Raw genomic sequence first — 14,739 nt, forward strand, 5'->3', positions numbered from 1 at the left:
AGTCTCCTTGTGGTGTCTGTGGGACTGGAATACAATTCAAATATTTTCAAAAGTATTTGAAATGAAATGCATAATGATACTTAAAAAAGCAGAGTTTTTATTTCAGGCTGCAAAACAGATCAATCTTGCGACCCACCTTTTTTTCTCAATTATATTTTATATATATATTAATCAATTATCACTCTCTCTACATTTATATCATTTAAAAGGAGTTCCAAATTTAAAATAACCAAAGTAAAAAAAGAAGAAAATGTAATATCTTTTAAATAAATATTAATCAATGATCTCTATATACAGTATATATAATTGATTAATATATTGAAAATATATTGAAAAAAACCAAAATAAAAATATACATATATATTGTATTATATATACGTACAGTATATATATTATATATATATATATATACGTTTATCCACCACTGTATCCACCACTGCTTAAATACTATACTGGTTACAGGAAATAAGAAGAACACAGTTGTCACTCATCTGAGGATAGCAATGTGCTCTTCAGATAAGGGTGTGGACGTAGTATCTAGTGGTTCTCTCTCTGCTTTGTAACGTTACTACTCCACTGCACCCTTCAGTCGTGACTGCAAAACCTCACCTCAGTAAGCCTGTGACTGGCACGTTATATATGTCAACTGTATATGCTATATGTAGGTGAAAAGAGAGGATACTTACAGAGAATACTCAGGTGGAACATTCTTGAAGGCCGGCAGGTCACGGACGTACTCATTATGGAACCACTTGACTTTGAAGTGAAGGTTCATGTATTCAGTACTTTTGCATAGGCGGTGCTTGTCATGCTCTGTAATGTTGAGTGAAACATAAGATGCATACGTTAGCATCCAGAGTTCATGTACTGAAGTCTTGATTCTACAGTCTAACACTCTGGATTGACCATAAAGCATGTTACATTGTGAGTGTATAATATAGTAAGCAGGTTTCATGTGATCAGGACAGAAAACCGCACCTACTGCTGCCTTCTTCTTAATTATGTACAGCCTTGAGCTATAACATAATAAACAAATCTATCTTTCTTTCTATCTACCTACATTATCTACCTACCTATCTATCTACCTACTAATCTATCAAACATCCACTTATCTATCATCTATCTATCTATCTATCTGTATATGTATCTATCTATCTACCTACCTATCTACCTACCTATCTATCTGTCTCTCCATATACGTATCTACCTATATATCTATCTATATATATATGTACCTATCTATCTACCTATCAATGTATTTGTCTATCTATATGCCTGTCTATCTGTCTATCTCTATCTATCTACCTACCTAACTACTTATCTATCTAACCATCTACCTATATACTGTATCTACCTACCTACCTACCTACCTACCTATCTATCTGTATGTATCTATCTACCTACCTATCTAGTTATCTGTCTATCCATCTCTCTCTCTGTCTCTCTATCTATCTACCTAGCTGCCTACCTACCTACCTACCTCCATACCTACACACCTATCTATCTATCTAAGAAAAGAAAACCAAGCTTGCGATTTGCATCCAGCTTCTTTCAAGGGAAAGAAAGCACCTGAATGAATCTAAACTGCTTTAGATGTCAGGAGACAACGAGTTATTGAGTTCCCCTGGAGAAGAGAGGGATGGCGATGGCCCAGGAGATGAAACAAGATATGTAGCCAAAGAAACCAATAAAGTTGGATGAGAAAAAAATAAAAATAACAAGAAAACTGTTTTACTCCACATTGCTGCAGATGAGACACCGGCATTAGGAAGGAGGAGATGAAGCAAAGGAGAGAGGAAACTTTGTGTAAGTATGCAAACTAATTATCACTCAACACAGAACAACTGAGAACATTTTAATACTTTTCTCAGTACAGAACTTCCTGCCAATACACCCAATATTGGGATATTTTAGTCTAGCAATGCTATTCGCTGAGCTATATTGGCTAAAATGGCCTGGATGGTTTGTTCTTCTTTTGACTTATCTTCTACTTTATAATTCAGTATGCAAATAACCATACAATCCCTCTCTCTGTGGCATTTATTGTTTGGTTCGGCAGCTGTGATGAAAATAAAATAAAAAATATCGGGTTGTGGTGAAGCTACATCTAATCAATATGTGAGACCCATTTGAGACATATTGGATTTGCCAGGTGTGAACTCTAATCCATCTCATCTGTACTGAGACCATCTGACTCTACCTGGACACAAGCTGGTTCATTTTCCAGCAAGTTCTTCAGAAGTAAAGACACACTCCCTTTTGCATATTCAAGATTCATACATTCACACAGCATCAAAGACGTGTTTAAATCCACGCGGTGCACCCTGGCTGTGTGTCTTGAGCCCGATAAGAACCTCTGTGCTCACTTTGATGAAGAGTGCACAGCCAACCAGCCGACACTCCTTCTCTAAGCTTGCACGGAAAAATATTTACATATGTGTCATTAACATATCTACATGTGGTTAATATGTAAAAATGCACAGTGCAGCATTTACTCCTCGGAATGGACACGATTCTGAACGCTCCACTCAATTCAGTCTGAGACCAGCGTGCGATATATATGAGTGTGTGTTTTAGAATAAGGATCATCTCAAGATTCAGAGAAGACAATTTGTTGAAGACACAGTGTGAGAAAAGATGCATAGTTGCCATGGCGACCATGTCAGAAATAGAGTCTTGATTAGCTGGAAATCAGTGTAAGGGGTCCTTGCTAAATGCGTCAATAAAACAGCACGAGAAATATTGAAATATCTCATAATAATATGAGGAATTATGTTTTGTTGTTGTTTTTTAGCAACAAGCCTATTCAAAGTCATCTGATCCACTAATATGTTACATGTTTCAGGTGGAATTTGTTCATAGAGATTTTAAATTATAATATATAAAATCAAAAAAAAATCCCAGGAGCCACACATGGGGACCTTTTAAAGTTTTTCAAAGACCTCCCGATGGCTGATGTGAATGTTAACGTCACCTCTGGGTTATTTTTATTTTTGGAGTCAAAAACACTGGGAAAATGTCGAGGATCACTTCTTTCATCAACACCTGTAACCTTCAAGGCCGGAAGTGCTTTTGAGGGCTGAAAATTGCCATTTAGGATTTAAGGTTTCGCCTGGATTCCCCGAGTCGGTCCTTGTCGCCGAAGGAGCAGGTGGCTTAAACATGGTGAATATCGAGTGGAGATTGTTTTACTGCAGTTCTTCTGCTGCCGAGGATGTAATATCTGAGCCGAGGTATCTGTGCCACTCTTCATAACTGGAGCTGGCACTGCAAGGCGGCGTATCCGCAAACAGGACGGACACACAATCACAGCTCGTCGCCCTCTCTTTCCAAGCAGAGAGAGCTCGGCGAGTGTTTTTGTTTTGGTGCTGCCGGATCGGTATACAGGATACGTGACAAGGTCTCGTCTCCATTACAGATATAGATTTATAGACCTGTACATAATCAATGGTGCCATGTGTAGAAGAAGGAAAAGGGAAGACGGTGATGCACAAACTAGACACGATGACAGAGAAAAGATCTGATACCACGCACTGCTTTTAAATATAAATTAAGAGAAATGGGAGGCAGGTTCCCAAAAATGTAAATTTTTCTTAAATTAACTTAAGGAAATTTACATATTTTTTAGGGGTAAGTTTTTGCCTCCACTGACTGAAATCCAGGAGCATTTAACTTTTAGTTTCTTCTAACTCGTCTTTTCGTTTGTAACTATGTGTTTTTTATGTTTCTGCCTGTCTTGACCAGGTCACCCTCGAAAAGGAGATTTTTATAACCTCAATAGGAGAATAAATAAAGGTTGAAAAAAAAGAATTGGGGTTTTACATTTTTAGGTTTTGAACAATTAACTGGAAGAAGTTGGCTCCTAAATTGTGGAGGATAGCAGGAAAATAGGAGAATAAATAAAGGTTCAAAAAAGGAAAATAAAAAAAGAATTGGCGTTTGAAGTTTTTAGTTTTTGAAGATTTAGCTGGAGGCAGTCGGCTCCAAAATGATGGAGGTTAGCAGGAAGATGCTCGGCTGTCACCTTCATTTTCTTCTCGAGTATCGAGAAAAACAACGACACCCTCTCAAGACATGGGAGGCTATATTTCCTATAGTACCGGTGTTCGGTACTTTTATTACTATTATTTAACACAAACAAATCCTCAAACTGAGCCGACAACAGTACGCTGCCACTGCCCCACATCAGAGTGTTTCTATTTTCTCTTTCAGGAACAAAGCAGCGGTGCTTGGCGAGAAGTTTCCAATGCGTCAAGACTTAAGATGTTCGTTGGCATTAACCGCAGAAGATTTAAAGTCTGTGAAGGGAGATTTGTTTACTGGAAATGGGAAAGTACAAACGACATGAAATGAGTTTGCAGGAGTCTAAAGTCTTGTTGTTCTGCTCGTTTACGTTCCAGTAACAACTCAACACAGTTGTGGGTTTAGAAGACGCTCAGACTCTGTATGTACAGTACAAAAAAGATCAGTAAAAAATCTGCCTATTGTTTCACATCTACTAGTACAAAAGATAACTTGATACATATGAGAAACTTCAATGCTGCCAATTTTTATATATTAATTTTGTATTCTTTTTTTTTTTCATTGAAAGTAGGCATCAACTAGAGATTTACAGATGTCTTTGAGACAATTGTCATTACATGTGCACATTTTTAGATGATGCTAATTTTCGTGATACATATTTAGAGCAAGATCTTTTTATAGTTTTTACGCCTCTAAATATGTGGTACGAAGACAGAGATGCATGCCGGAGGTTAAAAACGTGCCGTTGTTCTTAAAATAGCTTCCGTCTCCCCCAAGTCTTCACTTAAGGAGTCATGAAGCTCATCTCCTCCCTCTTGAAAAATGGAAGGAGAAAAATGACATAATTCAGCTTCTTTGCACAATCTGAATGGAAGCAAAAGGAGCTCATTTTCTATTCAGTGGGCCCGATGTGATTGTTTGAAAAGTGGAGAGAATCTGAAGGGAAATGAGGCAGCGGGGGGGGAAGTGTGTTAAAAATACTGCAATAAAACATACGGGAGACACTACATCGGCTTTTTTATTGAAAATTGTTTCGGTATGTGATTTTAGGTAAGATATCCACCATCACACCAAAAGCGCTGCTACTCGTGTGAGTTCACTCGCTTGACTATTTGTGGCTTTTTGCGTCATTCGCGCCTTACAGGGGGCGGGGCTTATCTCTCAGGATTTACTCCGTGGAAACAGTTATCATCTCCTTCATCCACCATGGAAGAACTCACCACTAGTTCTGCTTCATACTTGTTGAGGACGTCCCACAGACGTGTGAACATCTAACGCCCTCGTGTTTGGGTTCATAACATTAATATAAATATATATATTTATACATGACATCACCCATAGGCTCACACAACTCTACGTCTGAATAACGGTCTCTTCCAGCTCCACTAGAGCAACAGTTAGATTCACCAACGGAGGAGCAGCTCAACGCTGATTGGTTTTCGCAACTCGGCGTCGGGCGGATTTTCGGCAATTCGCATCATTCGCGTCGCAAAACGAAAATTCTCAACAATCGTAACCACGTCTGTACGTTGACTTTGCTTTTTTGGGATCTACTCACGTGAAAAAAAAATTGCGAACGCAGCTAAAGCCGAGAGACATTTGTTCTGTTTTTCAAAAGCGTCTTCAAAAAGTTTCCTGCAGGCCGTTTAAATGTGATTAATTTCTCATTTACCGTGATGGGAATTATATTGAAATTGTTTTGAAATGAGCAAAAGATTTCCATTAAGAAAAATGTAATAATCACTTTTTCTCTCTCCACAACACTTAACCCCTCACCGGCTGCAACAGCTGCGTGTCTCATCGCCATGCCTACCGCAGGTTGGGATTGTCGTAAACCGCTTTACGATGGGATACACCATCATTATGACTGTAATTGCAAAAACACAAACTGCATTAGAATAGTTGATTTTCTGTTTTAATGTAATCATGCAAATGTCTCGCGGCGACATACATTCACACCTTACCACTCTCCACCTCATCTATATGCATCTTTTTCATTTAATGAGACACTTATGTTATGGACCATTATGATCAATACAGCTATTTAAAAAATAATGTGAAGATAACGATGTATCTCCGTACCCATCCTATATATTTTTAATTTCACCTGCACTTTTTGCTGATAGACATAAACATATATAAACAAAAGTGTCAGTGTGCATATATATATATATATATTTATATATATACATAAATATATATATATACATTTATATATATATAAATATATATACATATATCTATATAAATAAATAAATATATATATATTTATATACTGTATATATATGATATCCTGAGACAGGGATGTCGTATGTGTACAGATTGTAAAGCCCTCTGAGGCAAATTCATAATTTGTGATATTGGGCTATACAAAATAAACTGAATTAAATATCATATAGCATTGCACTCAGGCACTTCACATAGCGTCCTCATATCTGTGTGTGCGTTACAATATGCGTGTTGCACATCTGTGCATGCATACAGAGTCGTAGATGTGTGTGAATGTGCCTCTTGTGCCCTGCTGGTGATAAACAGTGTGGGCGGTCCTGAGGGAGGAGTCGGCTCAAGGTCCCCACGGTGAGGATGTCATCTCATCCGGAATCGATCCCACAGGGACGGACCGACTCACGGGAGAACCACGCCGCTCTCTCTCCGCCTCATTGATTTAAAAGCCGCGGATATACGATGATGAACTGCAGCGGGTCTCCGAAGCATTTGTGTAGCCTAATTGCTATTCAGTGAATATATCTAGAGGATCGTGTGGCTTAGGCGGGAGCATTCGAGAGCTGGAGGAGGTCCAGAGTGGCAGCTGAGGCCAGTATGGTGACATCATTCCTTTATCTTCGCTTCTGACCCAGTTCTGTCAATGTGCCCGTTAAGATGTATCGCGGGGTCCGACTGACACACAACGCAGAGACCCTGGCGCCTGTTGATGTGACGCAGGCAAAGCTATGACTTCATAATGTAGGAGTCCCCTGTACTTGAGTCTGATAGATCACCTCTGCAGTGTAATAAAGTTTTAATACGAAGGTCCATTGCAAAAATTCAAAAAATGTTCACCTTACTGAACAAATTGCCGAAGTCATTTTTTTAAAGGGTTTTTCACTAAATACAAAAAATTTGACCACAGGATTTTGTAATATGTTATACCACATGATGTATAGGCGGTTTTACCAGAAACCAGTATCATGAGGAGATGATTTAGGCAAAAAAACTTTTGTTGTCAAAAAATGACATGACGATTTGGGAAAAATCCCTTAAAGGTGTCAACATAAAAAAAATGTATTTTTTCTGTTAGCGCAGAAATATCATCATGTAATGTGCAGTGTTATTTAATGCTGAAAGCAGCCAAACAAAAGCCATTAGAAAATGTTTGAGAACTCAATAACTGCGTAAACAAACGTCTTCCTGTATGGGATAAAAACTCCCCCCGGAGAGGTGATTTAATTAAAAAGATTCTATTGAGTAAAGCTTGTTCCAACAGGCTGAAGATGAGTAAACGGGCCGATGGAGCGTCGGATCTTTAATGACGTGCTCCAGGGACCACGGCCATTAAAACCAACTCTACAGTGGATGTACAGCGTGTACGGAGAACTTCTCGAGCACTTCTTGTTCTCCATCATATTAACTCTGACTGTGATCTGTAACTCCGCCGCTCCCAACAGAACGATCACCGCGTACTCCCGAGTGGTTTCTCATGGGGAAAATATAGAATAAAGAAGAGAAGGAATGATTAATTTTGGCTACAGCCGTATTCATTCACTCTCATTCATCCTCCTCCTTTACGTGGCTTTTTATTTTATCCTCCCTCTCCCTCTCTCTCTCTTTCTCTCCCTCTCTCTCTCTCTCCCCCTCTCCCCCCCTCTCTCTCTCTCGCTCTCTCTCTCAGTTCACGCTGAGCGTCAGAGCGACAGGGTGTGCGTGTGAGAGCTGCTGGGCGTTGTCTGTGTGTTTCTCTCTTCTCTATTCTTTCATAGTTGTATGTATTTAGTTTATGTGGTTTATTAGTTGGTTTCACAGTAGTTTAATTTGTTTGGTGATTAGTTGGGCTTTTCTCTGGGTGTCTTCCCGCTGCCGGTGCCTCACCGGGCTCGGTGCGTGGCAGAAATGTTTGCCCCGGTCCCCCCCCCGCTGCTCACGAGGAGACACGGTATGAAGATTGCCGGTGACTCCTCGTGCGGCGTGGAGGAATTGGCTAGGGCAGTCGGGAAGAAAGTCGGGTTCAGCAGCGTGAAGTCCGCCGCCAAGATGAACGGCTCGGTCGTGATCTTCCTGGATCAGGTGGGGAAGGTGAGCCAAGTGGTAGAGGAGGGTCTCTCGGTGGGAGATTTGTTTGTGGAGGTGTTTCCGCTGGATCAGCCGTCCACCAGAGTCCTCGTGTCAAACGTCCCTCCGTTCATCTCCGATGAGTTCCTCAGCAGAGAGCTCTCCCGGCACGAGAAACTGGTCTCCCCGATGAGAGGGATCTCATCGGGGTTCAAGGAGAGCTTGATGAAGCACATACTGAGTTACCGTAGATCGGTTTATATGATACTCAACGACCGGAGCGCGGAGTTAAACCTGCGCTTCAGCGTCAGAGTAGATGATTTCAACTATAACGTCTTCATCGGCGATGAAGTGCTTTCATTGCGGGGAGGAGGGGCACACCGCGAGGGTCTGCTCGAAGCGAGGCGACCCGGCGCCAGCTGGTCCGGGCGGCTCGGGTCCGTCCGGCGCGTCACGACGCACTACACCAGCGTGGGGAACAGCAGGTGAGGCGGCTGCCGCTGCCGCGGCGGCGGCGTCTCTGAGAGGAGGCGCCGATTCCAACGGAGAGCGCGGCGAGCGGCGTCACTGCTGCTGCACCCGACACACATGTGGTGGGTATGAATGAGGGAGTGAGTGATGGGGGTGATGCGGGCGAGGGTGGTGAGGGTGGGGATGAGGGTGGGGATGAGGGTGGGGAGGCTGGACAGGCAGTGAGAAGCAGGCGGTGGGTGGAGTTTGATTGATTGATTGATTGATATATTTATTTGTCGTTTGCCAGAGTACAGGTACAAAAGCATCGAAATTACAAGAAAGGGTGGATGAAAGATTACAGCATAACATGAGGGAAGAAGGAGAAAAACACCAACCCCGACTATGCCCGAGAGAGGGGTACAGTGTGGGAGCAGGAAAAAACACCTTAGCACATAAGCACATACATTTTAGACATGACTTGCAACGAGTAGGAAGGGGAGGGAGGTAATCCAACAACTGGGTGATCTAAGCCCATCCATTGGGGGCAGAAGGTAACCAGCACCGACAAGCAGCCAGCCGGTCCGGGGCCATCACAGCAGCGCCAGCCACAGCCCCGTCCGGTCACACTGGGGGTAAAAGCAGGCGGGCGTGGGATGGGGAGGGGTAGTGAATGCAAATCAGTATTATTGAAAGTTTGTGTGTGCGTGTTCTGGTATGTCGTCCTCCCCCAGGCCACAACAGACAGAGTTCTCAGTCCGCAAGATGGTCGTTGCCATGGAGATAGCCTTGAAAGGTCCTGGGAGAAAACAACCACAGGTGTCTGTGGATAGGGGAAGGAATGAGAGAGGTTCTCAGCGATCTTCAGGGAGTTGTTGTTCCAGTGACCTTGGCCAAGGCCCGTTCTGGTTGAGGGAGCCGAAGCAGATAAGATTGGGATTGTTTGGTCTTCCAGCAGCTACATCCAATTTGCGCACCTACCTATTCCACCACTTTCCTCCCATTTTCAAATCGATCCAATTTCGTCGGGCAGCCTTAGGGGCTTTTAACGGCTGTCACCGTTTCCTTAATTTTCCGATAAACCAGGGCAACGCCAAATCCAAACAGCAGAAATCCTGTAATCATAGTTCCGAATAGGTAGATGTCATCTTCGTCCTCCACGGAAAGGGCTGCTAGGCACACGACACGTCCATCGTGTAACCAGCTGCAACGTCCCGGCAGGACGGGCAGGTTCCCCGACCCAAGCTTCTCGCCGAGAAGACGGTGTCAGTGCGTTGAGAGACCAGTTGATCAGATGATCAGTTGATCGGTCCATGGTTTTAGTTCAAGAGCGATGAGGAGAGTCTCTCAAGTATAAAACAAGACAAGACATGACGAGAGAAGCCAAGCAGGGAAGGGAAGGTCATGGGGAGGAGAGGGAGAGAAAATGCGACCGCCTTCGAAGAGAGCCAAAGAGTGTACGAGAGGAAAGGAAAAAAAGGAAAAACGGACCAAAAAAATGGAGGGGATGTGGGGGAATCTGCCAAGAGCAGTGGGGTAGAGGCTGTGGGTGAGGTGGGAAGTGGGGAGGAGGAAGGAAAACAAGAAATAGAAGGGGAAAAAAACCAACAAAAAAAGATTAAAAAAGCAAACAATATTGGTGATGGTGGTGATGGTGATGGTGGCACGGGCTTAGAGGTGGAAGTGGGGAATGGGGTGGAGAATAATGAGGAAAGTGAAAAGGGAGCGAAAGCGGAAGAAAGACGAGGACAGGGGTGGTGAGAAGCCCATAGAGGGGGTAGAACAGGTGGGTGGAGTCGAAGAGGTGGACGAGGACGGTGCAGGGGAGGAGGGGGCGGAGCAGGTAGAGATGGACGAGGAGGAAGCAGGGGGGCAGAAAGAGGCCCCAAAAAGAAAGAAGAGTGGCCAGAGCGCTGGCAGCGAGGCCAAAGCTAGCAGGGTGGAGGTGAGGAGGAGGAGTCAAGGGGCGAGGCCGGAGGAGGACAGTAGTGACGAGGAGGGGGCAGACGACAGCGACTGATACAACCTTGCAGCTGACAGAAGCCTCTCAGTCTGATTTTCCCAGCTGCTCCTGAACGCATCATCTCACTCTTCCGGTAAGCTCTGGTTGCCAGCTCAACAGCGAGCATGACTTCTTCTTCTCTCCCTCCCGCTCCCTCTTGCTCAGTGTGTCTCATGTATAGTTATCCCCCTGCCTCCCTTAATGATAACGATACATGCAACAAGTGTAGTTTATTTGCTAGGTTGGAGGCAGGTCTAAGTGGGTTAGATGCACGGCTCCGCGCTATCGAAGCTCAGACAGCTATGCTAGTTAGCCCGCCCTCTCCCGTAGCCGGCGGAGCTACAGTCAGCTGTTAGCCCGCCCCGCGGTAACCGTGCAAGCCGGATGGTTGGGTAACTGTTCGCAGGAGTAGTAAGTCTACACAGAAGCCGCTGTGCACCAACCACTTCACGTTTGAACCAGTTTTCCTGCTCAGCGACACACCCGCTGAGGAACACACCCTGGTTATCGGGAGCTCTATAGTCAGGAACGTGAAAATAGAAGCCGCGGACTAGAGTCGTGTGCCTCCCGGGGCCAGAGCGGCGACGTGGAGTCTTGTTTGAAGCTGCTGGCTAAGGATAAGCGGAGATACAGTCAGATTGTAATACACGCCGGTGGTAATGGCGCCTGAGCCCGCGGTCGGAAGTCACTAAAATTAATGTGGAATCGGTGTGTGCTTATGCCAAGACGTTGTCGGACACCGTAATTTTCTCTGGCCCTCTCCCAAATTTGCAGACAGACGAATTGAATGTCGTCTTTCAACCGCTGGCTGTCGAGGTGGTGCCCAGCGAATAATGTGGGCTACGTAGACAACTGGAAGACTTTCTGGGGAAAACCTGATCTGATGAGGAGAGACGGCATTCATCCCACGTTGGACGGAGCGTCTCATTTCTGCGAATATGACCAAGTTGATCACCGGACTTAATCTATGACAACCCAGGGTTCAGATCAGGAACCGGGAGCAGAGTTGTAGTTTAACACCCTTCTCTGCTCTTCCATTCGAGCAGTTACCCACCCTTGACTTTAGAGTAGAGACTGTGTCTGTCCCGGCCACTTCAATTAAATAAATCAAAAGTAAGCAGAAGAGTAGTACACAATAACCTTATACAAGTTAACACAATTATTTCAGCAGTGCAACAAAATAGGTCTATTAAATGTGGTCTCCTAAATATTCGATCTCTGTCATCTAAAGCTGTGTTACTGAATGATTTAATATCAGATAATCACATTGATTTATGTTGCCTAACTGAAACCTGGCTGAGCCATGAAGAATATGTCTGCCTGAATGAATCGACTCCTCCAAGTCATATTAATACTCACATTCCTCGAGGCACCGGTCGAGGAGGTGGAGTAGCAGCCATCTTTGAATCGAGCCTATTAATTAATCCTCAACCAAAATTACACTACACCTCATTTGAAAGCCTTGTTCTTAGTCTTTCACATCCAACCTGGAAAACACTACAGCCAATTCGATTTGTGATTCTGTACCGCCACCAGGTCCATATTCAGAGTTTATATCTGAATTCTCAGAATTTATATCAAGTTTGGTTCTTAAAACCGATAAAGTTATTATTGTTGGAGATTTTAATATCCATGTGGATGTTGATAATGATTGCCTTAGTGCTGCATTCATCTCCTTGTTGGACTCGATTGGCTTCTGTCAGAGAGTACAGAAACCCACTCACAGCTTTGGCCACACGCTTGATCTTGTTCTTACTTATGGCGTTGACATTGAGCATTTGAACGTCTTCCCACAGAATCCTCTTCTGTCAGACCACAACCTCATAACTTTGAATTTAATTTATACTACCGGGTGTACTCCGTTAGTCAAAAGTTTCTACACTAGATGTCTAACTGATAGTGCTGTAGCTAAATTTAAAGAAGCGATTCCTTCTGTATTTGATTCGATACCACGTCTCAATATAACAGAGGACTCCTGGTCTAACTTTAGTCCGTCCCAGATTGATCATCTTGTTGACAGTGCCATAGGCTCTCTGAGAATGACACTGACCCGATGGCCCCACTGAAGAAGAAGACAGTGAGGAAGAGGAGGTTTGCTCCCTGGTATAACCCTCAGACCCGCAAACTGAAGCAAGCGTCACGAAAGCTTGAACGATATGCGTTCAACTAATCTCAAGAATCCCGCTTAGTTTGGCGAGATAGTCTTAAAACATATAAGAAGGCCTCCGTAATGCCAGAGCAGCCTATTACTCATCAATAATAGAAAAAATAAAACAACCCCAGGTTTCTCTTCAGCACTGTAGCCAGGCTGACAGAGAGTCACAGCTCTGTGGAGCCGAGCATTCCTATAAACCTTAGTGGTAATGACTTTATGAACTTCTTTAATGAAAAGATTTTAACTATTAGGGACAAGATTAATAATCTCTTGCCCATAACCAGTGCCAATCTGTCCTCAAGTGGAATGGCCTTGGAAACCGCTGTATGCCCTGGTGTATATTTGGAGGATTTTCTCCTATCAACCGTGACCAATTATTTTCAACGGTTTCTACTTGAACACGCCTACCTGTCTCTTGGACCCCATCCCGACGAGGCTGCTTAAAGACGCTTTTGCCTTTAATTGGGCTCTCTATTAGATATTATCAATGTGTCTCTGCTAACAGGCCACGTACCACACTCCTTCAAGGTGGCTGTTATTAAACCTCTCCTGAAGAAGCCCACTCTGGATCCAGAGGTATTGGCTAACTACAGACCGATCTCTAACCTCCCCTTCCTCTCCAAGATCCTTGAGAAAGTGGTCGCAAATCAGTTGTGCGACTTTCTACATCATAATAGTTTATTTGAGAAATTTCAATCAGGATTTAGAAAACACCACAGCACCGAGACGGCACTGGTGAAAATTACAAATGACCTCTTAATGGCAGCAGATAAAGGACTCCTCTCTGTCCTGGTCTTGTTAGACCTTAGTGCTGCATTCGACACCATTGACCATGACATCCTGTTACAGAGACTGGAGCAGTCGATTGGCATTTCAGGCACGGCACTAATTTGGTTTAAACTTATTTATCAGTGTCTCTTTTTCAATCCCCTCTTGCTTCTCCTCTTGCTTTTCTTCTCCTTCTTCTGCTTTTTTATCCTTCTCCTTTTCATCCCTTTCTTTGTTTTCACTCTTCTCTCCTGTCCCCCCTTTTTTTTTCTGCCTTTTTTTTTTCTTTTTTTTGTTTTTTCTTTCCCCCGTTTTTTTCCCCTTTTCCCCGTTTTTTAGGAAAGGGGTTTTTTTCCCCTTTTTTCAAAACCCCTTTTTTCCCTTTTTTTCCCCCCTGGTTTTCCCCCCCCCCTTTTCACCCCCGGTGTTTTTTCCTCCCCCCTTTCCCCTCTTCCCCCCCCCTTTTCTTTTCCCTTTTCCCCCCCCCCTTTTTTACCCTTTCCCGTTCCCCCCCCCACCTCCCTGTCTTCCGGGGTTTCCCCTTTCCCCCCCTTTTCCCCGGGGTTCCCTTGTCTGTCTTCTTTCCCCCCCCTTTTCCCTTTGTTCCCGCTTGGGGTTTTCCCCCCCCTGTTGTGTTTTTCCGTCCCCCCCCCGTAAACCCCCTTTAAATTTTGGGGGGGTCCCCGGGTTTTTTTTTTTTCCCCCAAGTTAACCTCTCCCCCCGCTGCCTGTATTATCCTCTTTTCCTCTTCTGCCCTTTTTCTCAGCCTTGATTCCTACTGCGCTTTAAAGGTGTCTGGCTTCACCCGTCTTTGTTCCATACCCTCCTTTCGTCCACATTTCCCTTCTTTTTCAATCTGACTTTCTTCCGTTTCTATCTTGTGGGCGTTGGGTTATCTTCCCTTATGTTATTGAATGCAGTTAATACTACCCCTGATTTTTTCCATTGATCCCAATTAAATTTTTAGCTTTTGGAACCTTTTTGAGGTCCATTTTTAGTGGCCCCGGTCCGAACCGCCATTAGGTGTTATCGTATTTGTTCGTGCCCCCTGGACATTCCAAACCTGGTTGAACG

General features: G+C 43.8%; 1 protein-coding gene across 2 annotated transcripts in view; it reads right to left on the reverse strand.

Annotated features, from left to right (window-relative positions):
* LOC130193219 (protein unc-13 homolog C-like) overlaps positions 1 to 14,739 on the reverse strand; it is a 153,777-nt gene that overhangs the window by 33,843 nt on the left and 105,195 nt on the right. For both annotated transcript variants that reach the window (XM_056413662.1, XM_056413663.1), the window contains one exon: positions 687 to 813. In XM_056413662.1, the coding sequence (XP_056269637.1) occupies positions 687 to 813 (127 nt within the window). The remainder of the gene's footprint in view (positions 1 to 686; positions 814 to 14,739) is intronic.

This window comes from Pseudoliparis swirei, chromosome 4 (assembly GCF_029220125.1).
Source record: "Pseudoliparis swirei isolate HS2019 ecotype Mariana Trench chromosome 4, NWPU_hadal_v1, whole genome shotgun sequence".
NCBI lineage: Eukaryota > Metazoa > Chordata > Actinopteri > Perciformes > Liparidae > Pseudoliparis > Pseudoliparis swirei.